This window comes from Elgaria multicarinata, chromosome 6, assembly GCF_023053635.1.
Source record: "Elgaria multicarinata webbii isolate HBS135686 ecotype San Diego chromosome 6, rElgMul1.1.pri, whole genome shotgun sequence".
NCBI classification, from domain to species: Eukaryota; Metazoa; Chordata; class Lepidosauria; order Squamata; family Anguidae; genus Elgaria; species Elgaria multicarinata.
The window spans coordinates 22,882,789-22,903,979 of record NC_086176.1 but is presented as its reverse complement, the minus strand read 5'-3'; the positions used below and the strand labels follow the sequence as shown (position 1 = coordinate 22,903,979).

Below are 21,191 nucleotides of genomic sequence, written 5' to 3'. Positions count from 1 at the left end.
TCACTAACTTTGGGGGATATTTGCTTTCCATTCAATGTGTCATATATTTGATGGTGAAACAGGGAGGTGAAAGTTTGTAAGTAAAAGGGAATAAATCTGTGTTGACCAAGGAACCATAACTTTGAAAATAATTAAAAGATCATGCAACATCAACTAAACTTAATGACCATGCCGATTATATTTTAAATTCTAGATTTTTACTGTTACTCCAAAATGTTTTGAAAGGCTATGGCTTCTCCACTACTGTAATTGTCTAAGAATCATATTATAATGGGTCTTGATTTTCTCAGTAATTACAAAACAAATTTTCTATGTGTGCAAGTAGTGCTTAAGTAGCTTAGTTTTCATTTTTAATCAACAAAACCTTCTATTCTATTATAATCTGATCACTGTATATTTTAATGAAAGCTGGTATTGATCATTAAGAGTTGTGGGCTCTAGCAGAATATTCTGAAAAAAATCTGGGATTAATTGATGCCAAAACTCCAAAGTATGTGTCATATAATAACACATTTAATTACAAATTATTTAAAATAATCAGTTTGCTTTGGCTTCTCATGTTTGATATATAACAACATAAGAGCAAGAAGAGCCAGCTCTTCTTTATGATCTTGTCCTATCATATTCACTTTAATAATCAACTCTTCACACAAAATGAAGAAATCTTAACTAAGGCTGCAATTTTAAATCCATTTAGTTGACAGATCAACTAATTTGCTGAGCAATCAGGGAAGGCCAATTTTAATTGAAGTTGCACTGAATTATTGCTCTAGAACATTTGAGGCAAAAAGTGAAGTATTGATGGGTGCAAATAACAGTGTCTGAATTCTCCCTCCCCTGGCCACCCTTTTTGCTATTTTTCACATTATTGCCTCAATCTCCTGCTGTTTGGGCACCATTTTTAAATCATTAAACAAAACTTCTTCAAACATGTACCCCCTTGAGAGCAATCCAGTGGAGAAAGACAATATTTACACTCCAATACATGTCCTAATACACATTCTGATGTGATCTAGGCTGATGCTCCCAGTTTACTTCACTGCAGCAATTTCGTTTGGTCTCTTCCCCTGAAAATTAACTGAAAAGCGGGTAGGAATCATTTTGGGATGTGTGAAAATGTCCATAGAACATGGCCTCTTCATTTTGCTCCATTCTCATTTTAAAGTGTCAAACGAAATTTGAAATTTGAATTGACAGGACTAAAGACTAAGGCACACTTATTTATATTTAAGGCAATTTGGGCCCTTTCCGTCTGTTTATTAAAGCGTAAATTTCCCCGCATTTCATATAATAATGACAACAGCGCCTCTCTATTACAGCTCTGATAATGCTTAAATTTATTTAAATGTATGTGCTTCATCTTCTTATTGATCTATTTTTTGATATTTATAAACAATAAATCAATCAATATAGCAACATTTCTTGTTATTTCTCCAAAGATCTCAGTACAGTTTACATGTAATTCCCAGGTGGTCTCCACTGAAGGAACATATGGCACCAGGCCTGTTTAGTTCAACTAGCGGGCCCCCAGATATCCAGTTTTCACCAGGCAAGAACAGATGATCAATGGTTTTTAAATTGGTTTAACAGTCCTACGGTTAACTCAAGTCCCTGAAGATACTACTGCTTAAGCTTTTAGAGGGAGGCAGAGGGTTCAGTGGCAATGACACTAAACTGAGTCAAAATTCCCACATTAGTTAAACATAAGGAAAGTCAATGCACATACATGTTTAAAGAACATTTAATTCAACTGCTAGATAGGAAATATATTTTGGAATAGTCTCCTATATTCGTTAATACTGAACATGCGTTATTTTCATATTGTAGGGACAGAAGATGTTCACATTCTCCTATTGCAGTACTATAAAAATAGCTAAGAACGAGAAAAACAATTACCTAGTGATAACAAGCAAAGTCCCAATATAATCTCTCTGCAGGTCATTACTCCACTAATCAGCCTGTGCAAGACACTACTGTCACTGACAAAGGTGATCAGGGCCTCTGCAAACTTGGCATAGCAGGAAATGTTCACAGGAGCACAGCGATGGAAGAATGGAATAGGTGCACTGGTGATACAAGAAAAAAAATCAGAAAAAAAATTACTCCTATGTAATATAAATGCCACATCAACACACAAATGGAAGGTGAATTGATGCAGTACACTCCACCCTCATCAATACTCTAACCAGGAGTTGCGAGATTCACATAAAGGTGCTGCTATAAATGAGGATGACTGTAATGGGTCATGAAGTAATTCTTAACATCCAAGATACCTCCAGAAGAGGGTGGAGTGTACATTCTGATGTTTCCCCCCATCCCATCAACTCAAAATAAAACCCACCACCCCAAAATTAAAGAACAAACCTCAACTAGTTCAATATGTTAAGAGTTAGATATAATTATGTATAATAAAGAGGTTTTTTAAGCATTTCCAGGAAATATTCAGACTGTGGCAAGCCTCTTGCATAGACTTTTCCATAACTCACAGATGTAACTGGCTGCTCACCTTAAGAGACTGCAGCACGGCATAAGGGTGTTGGGGTGGGTGGGTGTTGCATGTATATACCAGGATCCAAACAGTCACTTTGCATGCAGTACAATGGGGTTGCTATGGCCCTTCCAGCTACAGCCCCTCATGCAATACTGGATGATGTTCTAGGGTCTCCCAATATTCATGAGCAGATGGGGGAGTGGAGAGGAACATGGTGAGGAGCTGGGAAGGGAGCCCTAAAAGGTTGTGTTGTGTGTGTAAGACACTCTGTACAGCTCTTTAGATTCCGGCCATAGAATCAAAGCCTACTGCATGTTGGCACCAGAAGTCCTTTCACCAAAAGTAGATAATTTTGGTAGCAAAAAAAGTGCCAACAAACAAATGTGCTCAAATGCCAAAAACAGTCTGTGTTTCTGTGGATATTACACACATAACTTCTCACCAATAAGCATGACAAATATTCTATTTTAATGGTACACGTCCCTATTCTGACATACTACAGCTGGATGCAAAATTTGGTGCCAGTTGTAAACATTATTGTATCTGTTCCACTGTCCAATTGTCTACTGGAGTCTCAATGCATTGCTTTCACAATGCTATATAAGGCTCTCTACCTTAAATATTTCTGGGAGTACCTCAAACGCAGATCATCAACATACTATTTGAAATTATAGCCAACTAATTTAACTGCAACTTCCTGCCGTTTTATTCCCCCCACCCACCCCCAATTCTTGTTCAATAGACAGCTGCATTGCTGCTGTCAAAGCCGGTCTATTTTTAATTCTCTCTTGCACACAGAAAACCTTTTGCATTTTTATTCACAAGACACTGCCTTTTTAATTGGAGTCAATGAACAGAACTACTCTTTTATATCCAAATGGAGTTTTATTTAACCTCTAGGTTCTTCTGAATCATTGCTTGCTGTCTTACTTGTCTGATTCGGCAGAGCTAGGACAAGCAGAGTATAGATCATGGGTGATGTTTTAAAAAGACACACCTCGGAACATGCCCTGGATCTTTTTTTCTTGTGTTGTGCCCTAGATCTTTTGGGCTGCCCAAAGGACATCATCTGCCTTAATGCAAGCTTGCCTCTTGTCTTGGAGCTCAGTAGCTTTCTAGTGACTAGGAGGCCTGAGGTCTAACAACCTTAACAGACCAATAAGGGTACAGAATGAAGGCAGGAGCTTTTTAAATTATAAGAGACACAGCCACCTTCCACCTACCGCCCACCTCCCCACCCAGTCCCATTGTTTTTTCTCTCTCTACCTTTCTACTCTTACATGCCCATTTCTGGGAGCTTGCTTGCAATGAAAGTTTGAAGAGGGATGGGTAAGGGTAGGAAGATGTCCCTATGAATTCCTGGTATTTCATACAACATCTAAACTGACTGTCCCAAACTGGAACGTTTGACTTCTGCAGAAGCTCTGTGGCTTCAGCACAACAAATTAGTCTCTTCAGAACTCCCCCCACTCTCAATCCAACTTTAGTTTATCCCAGATAGCTGCAGGCAGCAAATTATACCAAAAAGAAGGGTTAGGACTATGTGATGATCCAGGAAGTGGAGGGGAGTATTGTGCGCAGAGTGCTTCATGGCACTACCAGCATATAATGGTCTTTCAAAATAGGTTTTACAATTTTAAAAAAAGCAAGACAAAGCCCTCAGCCGCCTCACTTCATAGAATCAATTAATGTATGTACAATCCCCCCACACTCTCCACTCACCTCCAAAATTTCTCTCAAGTGCCACTCCTCTGAAAGGAGACACTTGGCCTGGGGAATTATCTCTTTCCCTGCTGCATTTCTAACTACCGTTCTTCTTTTCCTCTATCCTGGCCTTTCTTCCTCATCTTTATTCCATCTAGAGAAAGACTCGGGGCATTCTCAAGAGGGGAGGGTGGTGGGTACGAACTGTATTCGACTTCATGGAACGGTTTAGGGGTTTTTTGGAGAGGGGGGGAGATAAATATTGCTCACACACAATCCTAATAACATCTACTCAGAATTAAGTCCCATTATGTTCAATGGACTTACTCCCAGGAAGGTGTACATAGTATTTCACCCCAAGGTACTTTTGTGGCATTGTTTATAGGCTGATCCTCCACATATTCAGAGGAAATTTCTGCATACTCAGAAATAAGTCCTGAGTTGTGAGCATGGTGCTGCAGGCTTAATAAACTGCCCATACCATTCCATTCCTCTTACTTGGTTACCTTTCAGATTAATCCTATAGATGTTTTGTTATTTAAAACAGACTCCTTGGTTGAATCCTGCCAAAGTCTTGGAACAACTTAACTTATGGGGAGGAGAAGACAATGACTTCTCCTCCCCATAACAAGTAGGATGTAAAGGAGAATTGCAAAAAAACAAAACATTTTTTTTCTGAAAAGTGGCTGAAGGACAGAAAAATGAGGAGGGATTGTTGTGTGGAGGGGAACAGAATGTATGTGATCCGGTTATCATTTTCTTGCAACAGGTATGGTCAGTGTTTAATTTCTAGAACAGGACTGCTCAGTCTTTGATCTATGTGGGATTCATTCCATCACTATTATGTGTGGGAAAGGGGAGGTTGTAATTGCCCAGTGCTGAGACAAGCACTCTGCATATCCTTAGAGGCACTTTTCATTTCACAGTTATTTTTGCTAACATTGCTATAACGTTAATAAAGTCTAGTAATTCTAAATTTATATGCCACACACCACATATTTTTTAAAACATGTGCTATATGGAAATTTGTGTCATTGGCCTGTGCCCTGGTATAGGTTGTTGAATTCTGGATTGTAATGTTGTGCAAACCCACCTGCATTAACAAATAACCCAGAAAGAGAACCCATGCTTTGTTGTTCAGTTATGAACTCTGGATTAAGCAACGGGTCGTTGTTTAAGCCACGGGTCACCATTATGAGCATTGTGGGAGCTTGGCTGCCGTCTGAGATAAGACAAGTCTAAAGACACCTTGGGATCAATGAACTTGTTTTTACAGTTTCGGGGAGAGATAATTCCCTTCCTGACGATGCAACATAGCCTAGAAAAAGAACTTGCTTGGTTCTCACCCCCATTTTGTTCTCAACCTCCCTCCCCCCACCACCCGGCCATTTTAGTTTATTTAGTTATTATTGCACTGAACTCCCTTTTGCTGAAGAGAGTGATTATCTAGCACATCCAAAATTACCTGGTTTTATGTGTAGGAGACAAAATCTAACTTTGCTATAATGAATAAAAAATGAGGTCAGTGGTTACTACATGATGTCTTGGAATAAATGGGGCTCTTGAGAATCAAGCACATGAGTCTAATTTCTATTTCAGTAGTTCTGATTCAGGCAGGTGTGAGATGCACTGCCCCTTCTTTAATAAGAAGCAAGTTAATATCTATTCAAAGTGACACTCTGTTCTTTTATTAATGGCTGTTGATTATATCCAGGGATATTGCATGTCTTCATGGAATTGCAATTCCTCTCAAGTATAATCCTTTGTTTAATGATGATCGTAACTTAATATGGGAGTGGGTGATTCTAAAGCAAATGACAAAATATTGACATGGTTCACAAGTAACAACAACCCATGGGTTTTTAAACCATGGGCTATTGGGTTTGAGTGTAAGTGAGCGCACTGCCTCACGCACACCTGCTGCGTCTGCTTTGGTAAACAACCCAGGAACCTGGCACTCTAACCCTCAACAACTCAAACAACCCAGAGTTTTAACCCAACAACAAGCCATGGATTCAAACAGGAACACCCAATTCCTAGGTTGTTAGGGGTTTTCCTGGGTCATTTAGCAAAGTGGAAATGGCAAGCAGTTAGGAAGTAGCATGCTTACTCACTTATCCCATGCAGCCCTGGGTTGTTAACTTATGAACTGATGTTACATGCAAACCAAGTCACATAGAGATATCTAGTTATTGGGTAGGTGTGTGGGGGGTGAGTGTACGCATGTTTGAATGAAAGAAAAATAGAATGGTATCATACACACACATACACACGGTCAGATCTTTATTTTAAAGCTCTAAAAAGGCTCTTTAAAAAATCAGAAGCTCCATATAAAATTGGCATCAAAACAAGAACATTTAAAAATCTATCTCCTGTGCTTGCAAAATAGAAAGATGCCTAAGAAATGAAAGAAATTCTTCCCCTGTGACCATTTCACCTTTCAGCAGACTCTTCCATCAAAAGGGGCTGTGAAAAAACGTTTATCTGACAGAAATGTTGGAGCAGAAGAGCTTCACTGATGTGCATGATTTAACAGAATTGTTAAGATCCAGCATGTATGTTTCTCCCACTAATAGTGAATACACAGAAGTTACATGAGCTAAGACTGTGAATGCTACCAAAACTCAAAATTAGGAGGTTTGCTGGTAGAATCTCTTACGTTCTTAATGCTCGTATTGTGTACCAAGTGTTAGTACTTGATTACAAGCGCCTGCGCAAGTCTGCATGACCAAAGCATATAAACTCCTCCATTCTTGCAGTTGTCTTGATGTTGGTTGGTTTAACCCATTACTTTCTGAGGGAAATGGAAATGTCGCATTTGCAATGCTCGTGCTCGCTGAACAATGTCACTTAATCCTTTAGTTCCTGTTTTCAAAATCAAAGTAGTGTAAAACTTTGAATTTGAAATCCAAAGAAACAGCCACAAAGGTTAATATCCACCCTTTGTTCAACATTTATTTCCTTTTTTCTTACTCATGGGTTAGTTTCCTTTCTGTATCTAGCTAGTCAACTGAGGCCATTTCTCTCTAGAATATTTTTCTTGGAGGAGCCCAGGATGGAGTGATTCAGCCCGGAGCAGCTAGTGGGGGGGGGGGGGGGAGAGAGGAGAAGAAGATCTGGCCTTCAGCGGATGGAAGCGCAACTTCCACAGCTCCTACTTGCACCGCTTGTGCCACACCACAACTGCTCACACCAGCTCCAAACCAAGGTCATGGTGTGATATTACAGTTCCCAAGAGGCATTCTGTTGAAGCTAATGCATAACAATTCACATATACACAACGAGATCTTGGGATAATTGAGATTTTTTTTGCCCCACATTGGGCCAAATTACAGAAGAATTTGTACTTTGATGAGCAAATGACTGTTTCTTTTGGGGGTACGTTCGCCCAAAGCTACCGAAAGATGTCAAAAGAAATCTCAGAAAGGAGAGCAGAATTCTAACTTGTGGGAATTTTTGCAACAGTATCAAATTCCATCTTTGCCCTCAAAAGTCCAAACTTAAGTTCATTTAGACATTGAGGGACTTCATAAACACTCCATACTCCAGATTGCATACTTCGGCTTCAAATATAATATTCACTCTTTCCTTTCTTACAACTTAAATGAAAGCCCACCTTCCCTGTTTCTATCCCTCAGTTCAGCAGTGGTGAGCTGAAAAGTTAGTTTCTGCTAAAAGCTCCCAGCATTTGAGGAGATCGAAGTCCTAGTTGAGAGGACAAGTGTCTTTCACTGTTCAGAGCTTAATGTCTTGTAGCTGCAGTTGCTATCAATTTTCCACAAGTTTTTTGTACATCTCTTCTCCTCTAATATGACACTATTAAGAAATCATTAAAGAAAAATATTAGGGCTGTGCACCACCGCACCTGCTTCGGAGGCTGATTCAGCATGAGGCAGACCGGATGTCCATAGTACCCGCTCCCCCTGAATCCGGCAACTCCCTGACCCATGCCTGCTGATCTGCATGAGCAGCTGGGACTTTCCGGAAGTGGCCCTTTACAGATGACATAGTTTCCAACTTTAGATTTATGACAAAAGACAGCTCCCATCTTCAATAAAGATGGCAGTTTTCAGGGAGGACTGCCGGCTGCCAGATGCAAGCAGACAGATTAGGTAAATCCCAGCTGCTTGTGTGGTGCGGCTCAGCTGGCAATGGGCTGCCATCGCTCTGGATTAAGCTGAAGTGCTCTGAGGCACTTTGGACCCAATCCAACTCACTTCATGCCTATCTAGTACTGATCCAGATTCGGACTGAAGTAGCCCGCTTTGGTTCGGGATCCGAATCCTGAACAGAAGCGGTGCACAGCCCTAAAAATATAATGCAACCTGTTACCATTTTTATTAATGAGTTTGTTTAATCAAAAGTGATTAGATCAAACAAACATTAGTACAAACTGTTGAATTTGCATAACTTCCTGTTCATGGTGAATTTGGCAAATTTAACAGTATGCAAGTTGGAATCCCAGTACAAACTGGCCCAATATAAGGTGACTTCAAGAGTAAAGTGTGGTACCTCTGCTCCTATTGATTTGTGCATTTAATCCAAACATAAAGTGCTAAAAACTGGTCATTGGGTGGGTGGGGAATTTTTGGGTAAATGCTATGGATGTTTCATCAGATGATGCTACTTTAATGCTGAGGCCAGCTTAACAATATGTATACAGGAAGGCAAAATGAAACTGAAGTGTGTGAATTAAAATTACAATGAATGTAGTTTTCAGGTCTCATGAAATGTAAAAGCTCTGTCTACTTGACCTGTAGCACATTTCTGCACTAATGAGGGGAAGAACCTTGAATAAAAATGAAGTGATCATAAATTTAAGTAGTCCAAAGCTTTTACAGACTTTGGGATTAGAAATAAAGATATAATCAGATATTAACTGTTTTAACATTTGGACTGAATAACCAGTTAATTTTTTATGGAGTGATGCTTCAGTTTTGAAACTATATGGTGTTCAGGCAAACTCAATAAACCAATGCACCATCTCATTTATTTATGAGAAAATATCACAGCCAAGCAGTTTAACGTGTTAATTGTTTCTAAATTACATTGAACTATAAAGGGGACATCTCCGGGTAATTGTGATTCTATGTTTTCATATTCTATATTGGGAAAATTCAGAACAAGATGTTAGGGCACAGACAAAACCAATCAATCAGGTGTCACTGAATGAAATACAAGAAAAAATATCACAGCCGACAAAAATACTTAGCATGCACATGCAACAAACACAACCCCAAGCTCCTTTGTAGCATTGAAATCTAACAGCACCAAACTTCTTTAAGTTCCAGGATAAGTGATACCAACAAAATCAACATAATACATGTTTAAGCGGCCTGTTTACTTATAAAGGGTATGCAATGTGGAATAGGAGCATTTAAGGAAGTGTATTAGTTAGAGGTAGCTCCAATAAAAAAATACTCTAAGGTGCCACACTGAATTGCCTGAATGGTTATTAAGGGCCCAATCCCATGCATGCTTAAACAGAAATAAATCCTACAACTCCCAGCATACCCCAGCCAGTTATGCTGATTGGAACATGCTGTGTATTGTAGGATTTTTTCCTGCCTAAATATGCATAAGATTGCGCCCTTGGTCATTTAACCTCATATTCATATAGAAAAAATGGTTTTAACACAAGAGTAAGACAAATTTGTTTACCTCTCTGGAACTGGGAGCTTGGGGCAAAGCTTATCAGCCCTTGGATCTGTAGTGTATTCAGATGGCTTTAGTTCATAACTACATAAAGAAGACCCTGTTCAAAGAACAAAAAACAAAATGAAGGACATTACTTGATGAGGAATTATACCCCCTGATATTAAAAGCATGAACTCCGGCCATCACAGTCCTCTCAGTGAAACCAAAACCAAGCACAACTATTGCTGGGAAATTCTGCAGTGTACCTGACTTGGTTTGCATTTAGGAACTGAGCCACATCCCCCCTCCCATCTGAACTCCAGTAACATTTTGCGCATTTTTTGTTTGTTTGAGAAGGTTCTGCAATTTGTGCAAATCCCCCCCGCGCAAAATTCCTGGAAAATCTACGAACTGGCCCAACTCGCTGCATATCAAGTCAAGCACTGAAGCAGGAACGGGGTGGGGAGGCAGCCTGAGAAAATCCGTTTCACTTCAGCCCCCAAACAAATTTCTCTGACAACTCTGTTGAGTCCAATGTTATATTTTCGTAAAATAAATATTTCATTTTAGTCTTCAGAAACACTTGGAGCCAGTTTCATTCATTAGCAAAAAAACAGCAACACCTGGTAGCTGCTTGAAAGAGCCTCTGCATGGAGGCAACGCCTTGCAGCAGCCTTCCATAATGTACTAGGTGGTTTAACACATGCACCAATCTGGTGGCATACAAGCTCTTCACATAATAGGGACAATCCACCACACACATCATGGCCACCAATATAGATCAGCCATCTTACAAAGCCTGTAACAAGCAACTGCCGCGAAGTGATTGCAATGTGTACAGGGGACCTCATTTAGACCAGTGAGTGGGTTGGAAGAGAGTGCCTTCTTCCAGTTTCATGTGATTAACAAGTGTGCTTCAGAAATCACAGAACTCCTTACAACATATATCTAACTTCTTACATATTTACTGACAGGGCAGATAAATCTACGAAATGTCAGTTTCTCAAAGACGCCTATTGTGAAAAACTCCATTTTCTTTCTTGTTCCAGCAGCCTGTGGGTTTCCATTTTGTCAGACTAAAGCAGCACATAGTTAAGCACCACCTGCATGAGAGTTATCAAGAGTGGCCTCAAGGCCGGACCAAGACCCAGTGCATTGAACTGAGTGATCTCAGCTGCGTTTCTGTGGAAACTCTTCCCCCCGCCTTTGGGACCTGAGAAAACCATCTTAGCCAGACTAATGGAGGTCTCCTTGGAGTTACCAGGGGTGGGAGCAAAGGTAGGGCTACAACTGCCTTTTTTTGCCTTTGCTTTGAACTCCACTTTTTGTCTGTTTGGTCCTGACCTATTCGAGGACCTGTGCTCAGATGTGTGTATGTGTGTAGGCAGGTTTAGGTAAGCTTTGTTGTTTTTTCACCTTGAAGCATTGTTTTCAAATACACTCTGGTTCACGTATGCCTTTTATTCCTTTTCCCTTTGTAAATAAACTTATCACCTTCCTCAAGGATTCTGTGTGCTTCCTTCCAAGTAAGCCTTAGTGCTAAGTCCAGAATCTTCTGCTTGGTTATTGCTACTGTTTAAAGCTGCAGGCCTACGGCTTTAAAGAGTGCCAGCTTGAGTTCATTTCACAAGCCCTAGGAGCGTCCTGTCAGGCCTGACAGGTCCCTGGCTACACTGCTGGGAGCTAGGGCAACCCCCTTCCTCCCTTGACACCTATAAAGCCTTTCATCCAAGCTTTGTTCTCCTAAAGAAGAAAGTGATATACTGCCCAATCCAGCAAAAACTACCCCATCTCTATGAAGAACAGAAAGAGGATCTAACATAACAGATCAACGGATTCCATAATTCCATAATGATGTCACCTTCCATTCTACCGGCTGTGTTTAAGCCCCCTAGCTTGGAGAAATAAACTGGTGCTGTTCTCCTAAATAATACCACCCACTGTGAACTAAAACAAGTAATTTAATCCCCCAGCTTTAAACTTGTATCAGTGTGTTATAAGCATTAGTGTGAGAAGAACATTTAACTTTCACGCCATAGACCTCGCAGCACAACAGATCTTTTATTAACACTGTACATCTTAACTGCTCTCCCTTTTGTCACCTTTAGAGTCTCAATGCCGACTATACCCATCTGGATGCAATTTCTGGTTGTAAGGAAGCCACTGAAAAGGCTTTACTCAGCTCTGAGACCTCTGGAGAAGAAACTAGGATGAAACAGTTTCATTGCATGTTTAGAGCTTATTGTCCCTCTCTGTTTTCCCAACGTCTATGTTTCAAATGAACATTTTCAATGGTCCCTACAGAGGCTTTGAAACCTTTCAATGGTCCCCACAAACACTTTGAACTTTCCAACCACTAAGAATAGTGGGTTTCAAACTTCCCATCTCTGGGAATCCTTTCTACATGTATTTGTCTGCATGTCTGACATAGAAACTTGCATGCAATATGAATATAATGGGATGTGTTATCAAGTCTGTACTGTGCCATACTTGCTAGGGTTACATGAACCAAGAACACAACCTATAACACCATTTTCCAAAGAATTCTGCATTTCAAGAGAAGCTTGATGTGTTTGCCAGTACTGATCTTCTCCTGAAGAACCTTGATAAACTCCTAAGAAGCCCCAAGGTTCCTAGAAACATGGTATGAAAGCTATCGAGCTAGAATAAATTGATACATAACAGAGGGAAGTCACTAAATGCCACTCTTTTCCATAATTCTTCCATTGTGAAGCTTTGTTGGCATTAACCACAAGATCATATTTAAGTATAATCTGAAAAAAATAGTTATTTATACATGATCATAACCGAGTCCTCCCATTTCAGTGAAAGAAACCATTGTTACAGTTGGTACCTTAAACAGCTAGCTGACCCTTGACTCAAAAATTTCACAATGCAGGGCTTTAAAACACAGCAGAAAGAGAAAATAAATAAACAACAGCAGTCGAAAGCTTTAACTAGAATACTGCAAAGAAATCCTTTTTGATTAGCCATGGAACATAAAACCTCTTTATTGAGAAACAGAGAATCGGGGGGGGGGGAGGGGGACACAACAGGAGAGGATCAAAAATGACTAGGAGATGGTGGGCAAATCTTTGCAAGCCTTATGGCAACCTTCCCCAACCTGGCACCATCAAGATGTTTTAAAATATAATGCCCATCCTCCCAAATTGGGAAATATTGGCTTATGGTCATTTAAGCTCTCAAAAGGCATTTCTAAAGTGAACATCTCAATATAAGACAAGAGTCCTATTGCTTGTCTTCCCTGACAATCCCTCCATACATTTCTACTTGATCTAAAAAGTGCTCAAAAGCATTTTTGCTCACTTTTTGATAGACAGTCATTGATGTAAATACAATCCATGAAGGATTCACATTCCCAGCAGCAGAGCACAAAACACATTGTTTCAGATTTCTTTCCCTCCCTGCAAGTCTTCTTCTATTGTCTCTATAAATGTACATGACAATACTGACAGATACAGACAATTCTAGGCTATTACGCCAAGGACCCCACACGCAATCCAACTGAACCGTGAAATATCAAACCAAAACATCTTATGTATCCATTACAGCTTCTCAAAATTGCATTTCTGTTGAAACAACAACTTTGGGCTACAAGCCATCTGGCAGAAATCCAGAGGTTATAAGATGCCATTTTTCCTTAGCACCTTTGACTACCAGTCCTGGGCTGCAATGCCATTCACACTTACTTATGAGTAAACACTGCTGCAATCAGTGGGACTTGCTTCAAAACAAACATGCATGGAATTGGACTGATAATAACGAAAATCTCATATGCAATTACAATTTCTCAGCTTTGAAACTCACAATTTAGCTTTGATAAAAATGGAATTGCTGTTCCCCTTTACGCACACATGCCTATATAATGCCATATTGAATCTAACATACATTTAAGTCACTCCTTTTATGCAGAAGGCACTGTAATAATTTTTCTACATACAAATACTTCTTACTTTTTTTACACAGCCTTGGCATATGTTGCATTGGAACAACTCTAAAGCTCCTTCTATAAATTTAATACGGTAGATGAAACCAAAGGCATAGGATATACAGGCATCTTATTTCAGACTGAAGTTGCTTCCAGACAAGCCTTTTTCCCCCTGCAATTGCCCTGACACAAACACAGAATTTTACGGGGTCCAGATGTCATAATCTCCTTACATGCTTTCCCACTTCTTCTTCTACCATCTTTCTTCGTACAACAACAAAAAAGCAATGAGGAAGAAAAGGCAGAATGCCTTTTGATTGGTACACTTAGGATCCCCCTGTATGGAAGCACCCTGATACTCACAACTCCCGCTGCGTTCTTAAAGCATTGAACTCTGATAGTACACAGGGAAATCTTAAAGGCCTCTCTGCAGCTAAATCCAAAAGCCAAAGATTCTACTTTTTTTCATTTCAAAATCTCAGTTGGTGGGTAAAACTGCTGATGTCATAACATTTAAATTCGATAACTTTAAGAGTGTCAAACCAGTGCAATTTAATATGGCAATCATGTATGTCATGACAAGGGGAAATATTTTGAACTGCTAAGAGTTAGCAGCCAAGTAACTAGGGATTTTTACATTATAATATCAATGAGTGGACAAATCCCTTTTCACCACAATTGTTAATAAGGCAAGAAATTATGCCTTAAATTATTAGCTCTACTTCTGGGCTGGAGGATGAGACACTGCCCAATTTTTTGTTGTTGTTGTTAGCCTCGTCACAGTATTGAATAAATCCTGGTTTTCAGCTGTAATTAAATGGATCCATCATAAAAGTTTGTCATCACATGCATGACCCTTGGACTACCAACCTTCCCCTCCCGTTCTCTCCTTCCCTTGTGCATTGTGATTTCTGACTTACTTTTCAGCAAACCACAATTTGCCCGTACCCAGGATTGCAAATTAGTTTTGCCCTGGTTTAAATCCTGATTTGCTGGCAAACTATGTTTTGAGAAACCATATTTCCTTCCTTCCTATGTCAAACACACATTTTACACATATGAGGTTACCCACAGAATCAGAAGGCATACTTTTGTTACTTGGAAATGTTTTTATGAATAATATTTTATGCTTCCACTCCTATCTTTCTGAATATCCAGCTGCTTAGCTGACATCTCTTCCACACTTACAGATATCCTAGCCAGCGTTATCACATCTAGACTTCGTAATTACTCAGGGCTAATGTATAACTTGTTTCACATGCTCGTTATCAAATGCCAGCAAACAGTAGCAGGTATGAATTTGTGTAACAGTGTGCAATGATTAAACCCAATGTTTCCTGCTATTAATTGCGTTCTGGTCTATCTGCTTGGTCAACGCAGCTCTGTGTCACATATTTTGCTCTTTCAATATGGCCAGGGCTTCAGAATTTTGAACAAGGTGCTCCAGACACGGGCATTACATTCACAAATATTCCTATAATTAGATTTTTATTTCTTGCGTAGAGTGTATAGGTGGCCTGATTTATCCAGGACACTAACGACATAGCAGTTCTATTGACACTGACAACAGCAGATGCAGACTCAGCAATTACCAGGATTAAGTCTTTTATTCAATCCCAAACTTATTTTTGGAATAACTTGGGAGGACTCCCACGGTACAAACACAGATAAATATTTTTTAGAAGGTTCTGGTTAATGAGCAGCATCCCTCTTTGGAATACTGGCAGGTGGTATAAGGATATTTCAGCAGTTTTCATATGATCATTAACTAATCACATGTCACTGTTTGTCACAACTAGAGAGAACACTGAGGATATGAGTGCCTGAAGACTGATACTAACCTTACCAAGGCGCTTTTCATAAGAACATAAGAGGGGGGAGCGGTACCAGGACAAATCCAGTTAAAACCATGATTTGCAGTCCTAGTTTGTGGGCAAACAATGTTTTGCACAAAACACTGTCTGCCTACTTTGAATGTTGCAGCAACTATGGCTTCCTGCTAGATTTGAAGTTAGGGATGAAATCAGGGTATGCAAGGGGAGAAGAGGCAGGCTCCCTCCCATAGCATAAAGCCATAATATGTGAATTCACCCAGTATTCATCATACTTTTATATGAAGCAGAAAGACTTAAAAGTTTGATTACAGCACCCAAACTATGACTTTTGAGAAGACAAGCAAAATGTTTCCGAATAAACAAATCAGATTCCAAATTATCTTAATTATGAAAATTGACTAAGAACTTTCACTTCACAATATTATCCATCCACAGTCTTTCAAGGAAATTACATTATCTACAGTTTCAATCCCACTATTGGCTTGTCCGCATGGCCAGCATTCGCATCTATTTTCTAATATGCTTACTTCAAGCACAAGCAGCTGCCCTGCAAGGTCACACAAAGTGAAGAGAGATTAGAGCGTCTTTTCTGATAAAATCCAAGGCCTTGGTTTAGGATTAAAATGTTCATGCTAATTTAAAATCCTGAGAGGGTTGGCACAGTAGAATCAAACTTCAGAGGAAAAAGAACTGAAAAGATTTTAAATGAGAAAGAGACTAATTTACACTATCGAACTTTACTATTAGAGAGTTGGGTTTTTTTTAGCAACTCTTATTATATCATACATTTAAAAATATAGCATGCTAAATTATATAAATTACATGTAATCTTTTGTATTTACATAAAGGGGCCAACAGCCTACATTTCTAACAAGTATGGTTGCATGCCACTGATTTCGTTCTTTCCTGGCTTTTATGCAGCGTTTTCCCCCTGTTCTAAAAGGCTAAAATGCCTCTCCTAAGGCTTAGTTACTAGCAGAAGGAGCCTAAAGCTAAAACATGCTGGCATTTTGGTCCTGTCCCTTTTCCTTTGGCCCCACCCTCAAGAGACTGGCTGAAAATGAATTTGGCCCTTGGCTGAAAGCTGTTCTGCACCCCTGTGTGACAAGGGCCACATACCAGAGCAACACTTGCTTTCGTATGCCAATTCAATGCACAGAGAAATATTAAAACTGAAGAAAAATATTTTCTCCAAATGGGATTTGGGTTCAGCAATGGTATGGATTTAATATCTCACATGTACAATAGCTAGCTACTTCTTTGACATAAATAAGAACAAAAACATCAATTTAAATTATCCCTAATAAAAAACAAACAGAGAGATATAGGCCAATATCACATCTAATGACAACTCATAGATTGATTAACTCATGGGTTGTTGGGAGTGAGTTGTCTCCTGCTTGCTTGCTGCTTTTGCTTCATCTCAGCTTTTGTAATCAACCCAGAAATGCCCTGTTCTTGGCTTGATTATTATGATGTACTAATCCAGAACTCTGGTTTGTTGAGGGGGAAACAAACAGTCCTGGGCCCAGTGCTCTTCAATATTTTTATTAATGATCTGGACAAGGAGGTGCAGGGAACGCTTATCAAATTTGCAGATGACACAAAATTGGGTGGGATAGCTAATACCCTGGAAGACAGAAACAAACTTCAAAGTGATCTTGATTGGCTGGAGTGCTGGGCTGAAAACAACAGGATGAAATTTAATAGGGATAAATGTCAAGTTCTACACCTAAGAAAAAGAAACCAAATGCACAGTTACAAGATGGGGATACTTGGCTCAGAAATATTACAAATGAGAAGGATCTTGGAATCGTTCTGGTTCACAAGCTGAATATGAGCCAACAGTGAGATGTGACTGCAAAAAAAGCAACTGCTATTTTGGGTGCATTAGAAGTATAGCTTTCAAATCACGAAAGGAACTGGTTCCCCTCTATTTGGCACTGGTCTCTTCTTGAGTACTGCCTCCATTTCTGGGCACCACACTTCAAGAAGGATGCAGACAAGCTGGAGGGGTGTCAGAGGAGGGCAACGAGGATGATCAGGAGTCTGGAAACAAAACCCTATGAGGAGAGACTGAAAGAACTGGGCATGTTTAGCCTGGAGAAAAGAAGACTGAGGGGAGACATGATTGCACTCCTGTACTTGAAAAGTTGTCACACAGAGGAGGGCCGGGATCTCTTCTCGGTCATCCCAGAGTGCAGGACACGGAATAATGGGCTCAAGTTACAGGAAGCCAGATTCCAACTGGACATCGGGAAAAGCTTGATGTACAGTACAACAATGGGACCAATTACCTAGGGAGGTGGTGGGCTCTCCCACACTAGAGGCCTTCAAGAGGCAGCTGGACAGCCAGCTGTCATGCATGCTTTAAGGTGGATTCCTGCATTTACTCAATGGCCTTATAGGCCCCTTCCAACTCTAGTATTCTATGATCCTATGAAGCAGCCCACTCCTACATGGCCCCAACTAACTAAGGATTGCTTAACCCATAGCTGGTCATGACATGCGAACCAGGTCATTGATAGAGGCAGAGTTTCCAAATGTTTCCATGTTATTTCCTGCTCATAATGATGATCTTTTATTTGGAACAACTCAGGGTCCTCTCTGCTACAATATTCTGCCTGGCCCGTTAGGGTAGCAAACGCAAGCCACCATGAATAGTTTAGAGCAGATGAAACAAAAACTCACCTACATCTCTTTCCTATTCTTGATTGTTATTAAAATACAAATAAGTAAAATATAGCAAGGTAAGGAATTGTGATGCAGTACTGAGCAGTACCACATCTGAAAGGGGCACAGTTACAGCAACTCGTCCACACACAAAAATTCCCCAACTAGAAAACTCTCAGGGTGAAACGAAGTGTATATTGTCACAGCCCATATATGTTGATTCTCAAGATAATGAGCATAAACTTCCCAGCAAATGCCCCTCCATAGCTGTTTTTACTTGAGCCAGGCTTACTTCTGAGCCTAGCGGAGAAAAATGATTACAAATAGCTTGTAATGGTATTTTCTGGGGATAACTGATAGGAAGAGTTAATTTGGCTGATTCTCCCCTACAAATGCTCCCATCCTACATTAATATCTGTATGCCACCGTGAGATCTCAGTGATATAGGGCAAGATACAAATGTTTTAATAAACAAACACATAAATAAATATTACAACACAAGTTAGAAACTTCATACTTGCCCCATAGTATGCAATTTTGACCTCAGTACGATAGAGAAATCACAGTGAGCATAAATTTCAAAGCATGTCTATAAGAGACAATCAAAGGGGCATGCAATGAAAGCCTTTGGGAAATAAAGCTAATGATGTACCTGAAAAGAAACCACATAACTGACATAAGACATAAAATATTTACTGCACAAATTCTTGCCCCACAAATTGGAGCATTTTAAACAGGTGAAGTGTAGTCTTGAAAAGAGAACTAAGAATGGGAAAAAATAAAATCAAATGGCAAATAAATTCAATTAACATTTTCTGTCAATTTCTATCAATCAATTTCAACGAATACATCTGTCCTTTTGACTTCTATTGTTTCTATAATATTACGCTTTTTACCCTATCAAGGCAATTTTAATCAATTAATGAGTTTTAATCACAGTAAATCAATGAAATCCATATATATTTAGATATTAAAAAACACATTTATTTATTGCATTTATATACCGCCCCATAGCAAAGCTCTCTGGGCGGTTTACAAAAGTTAAAAACAGTAAACATTAAAACAAATATATAAAGTTTAAAAAACATAAAAAGCATAAAAATACAGTATCCTTATAAAAACAGCGATTCTGTTTTTAGGTTAAGAGGGAAAAGCATCATCTTTTTATTTTGCTTTTAGGTTGATGCATTTACATTACAGTATGAATCAACTTAGGGAAAGTATTTCCTCCTGGATGAGGAAAGTAGGGAAATCAATTTGAGGATGAGTTAAGTACTTGTACAATATTACGTGAGTATGTTTTTTTAATCTGTTGTCTGATTAATCAACTAGATATTGTAGCTTTATAAAATACTGGGTGGGTAAAAAAACTAGGATTGTTCTTTGCCTTACCATTAGTATCTGCAAATTTCTGAACATCGGCCAGAGTTTTCAACTCATTCTGTGGGCATGTTGACACACAGAGGGCCATGGACTTGATCTTCCGGTGTACCAGATCTACATTGCACGGCTCCAAAAAGAACACATACCTTTAAGAAAACACACACCCAAAAAATTCAAATTAGAACAAAAACAGACTAAAATTAAGTTTCAGTCAATAGATATTCTATTAGTAAAGAACTCCTAAATCTCTGTGCAAAGAGCATGATTTTCCTTCTTCATTTAAAAAAAGACTTTCTCCTCTCAAACGTGCAGTGGCTATACTTAACATGGAACTTTTTTTTAAGTAAACTATTTTTTTGAAAATACACTTCAACTACAATCATAGTAGAGCCCCTTTGCAATAATGAATATATACTTGACTATCACATGAGTATCCTAAATACTCTAAATTTAGTCTTGGGCAATCGCCAGGAGGAAAAGAGGAAGATATGAAAACAAGAAGTACTGCCTGCAAGGGATTGTGGTACACCATATGATAAGGAATTGTCAGCAACTCACATCATATCTGCCCAAATACACAATTACTTCTCATTTCCCACTGATATGTTTCCTCCTGAGCAAATCAACTCCTGTTTTTTCCTGGTTACATTTGACTAGGAACAGCATTCTTAAAGTGTAATTCAGGTTATACCATCAGGATATTTAAAAAATAAAATTGACATTTAGAAACAAAGATTGATATCTGTATACACACAATGTTGGTCACAATATTTCTCAAAAGGCTTTCATTTTAGCAAGAATGGACTCAACAAGTGTTGCGTTTACAGGTTATTTTACAAAATACCATAGAGAAGGCCTGCTATATGATTTATCTTGTACAGAAAAGTAACAACTTACTTTAATCGATTGTTCACAGTTACAGATTGATCTCTAGCACATTAATGTGGTACAGTTCATACAGCTTCAGCATTTCGATTATAAAATGCACTTTACAGTGACAACATAAGCACTGAGCCTTTACTCCACATTGAAACCTGCACAATGCTCACTACCATCCCACTCTCACGTTAAAATACCAAGCAAAAGTTGCTTAGTGGGCCTGTATTAGTATCTTTCAAGCGAAACAGAGTTCACAATGTGTTTTGACGGATAAAGATTACTGAAAACAGCTTCTCATTTAAAGCAATTTCCCACACCAATGATCTGTAATTCAGTAGATTTTTAAAAAGATACATCCACAGGTAACCAATTTTGTTCACAGTAACTTAAAATAACTTATCTTATAGAACATTGTAATTTCATTTGGACCTGTAAAATATTACACGCAATTTCTTCTAGAGAATAAATATGCATAGAGATGAGCTCACACACAAAGGCAGAAACCTGTATTGCCTGAGCAAAAACTATGTATATTAAAGTAAAGACGAAATTATATGGATGTACAAAAACAATGAAACACAATGTTATGAGCTCAACAGTGTTCCCAGTACTTATTAATTAGTACATTAGTAGATTTTAC

At 39.0% G+C, this 21,191-nt stretch overlaps 1 protein-coding gene across 2 annotated transcripts in view; it reads right to left on the bottom strand.

Annotated features, from left to right (window-relative positions):
- Positions 1-21,191, bottom strand: part of SLC44A1 (solute carrier family 44 member 1) — an 86,364-nt gene that overhangs the window by 30,926 nt on the left and 34,247 nt on the right. For both annotated transcript variants that reach the window (XM_063129150.1, XM_063129149.1), the window contains exons 4-6: positions 19,682-19,818; positions 9,857-9,950; positions 1,897-2,066 (exon numbers count right to left, since the gene is read on the bottom strand). In XM_063129150.1, the coding sequence (XP_062985220.1) occupies positions 1,897-2,066; positions 9,857-9,950; positions 19,682-19,818 (401 nt within the window). The remainder of the gene's footprint in view (positions 1-1,896; positions 2,067-9,856; positions 9,951-19,681; positions 19,819-21,191) is intronic.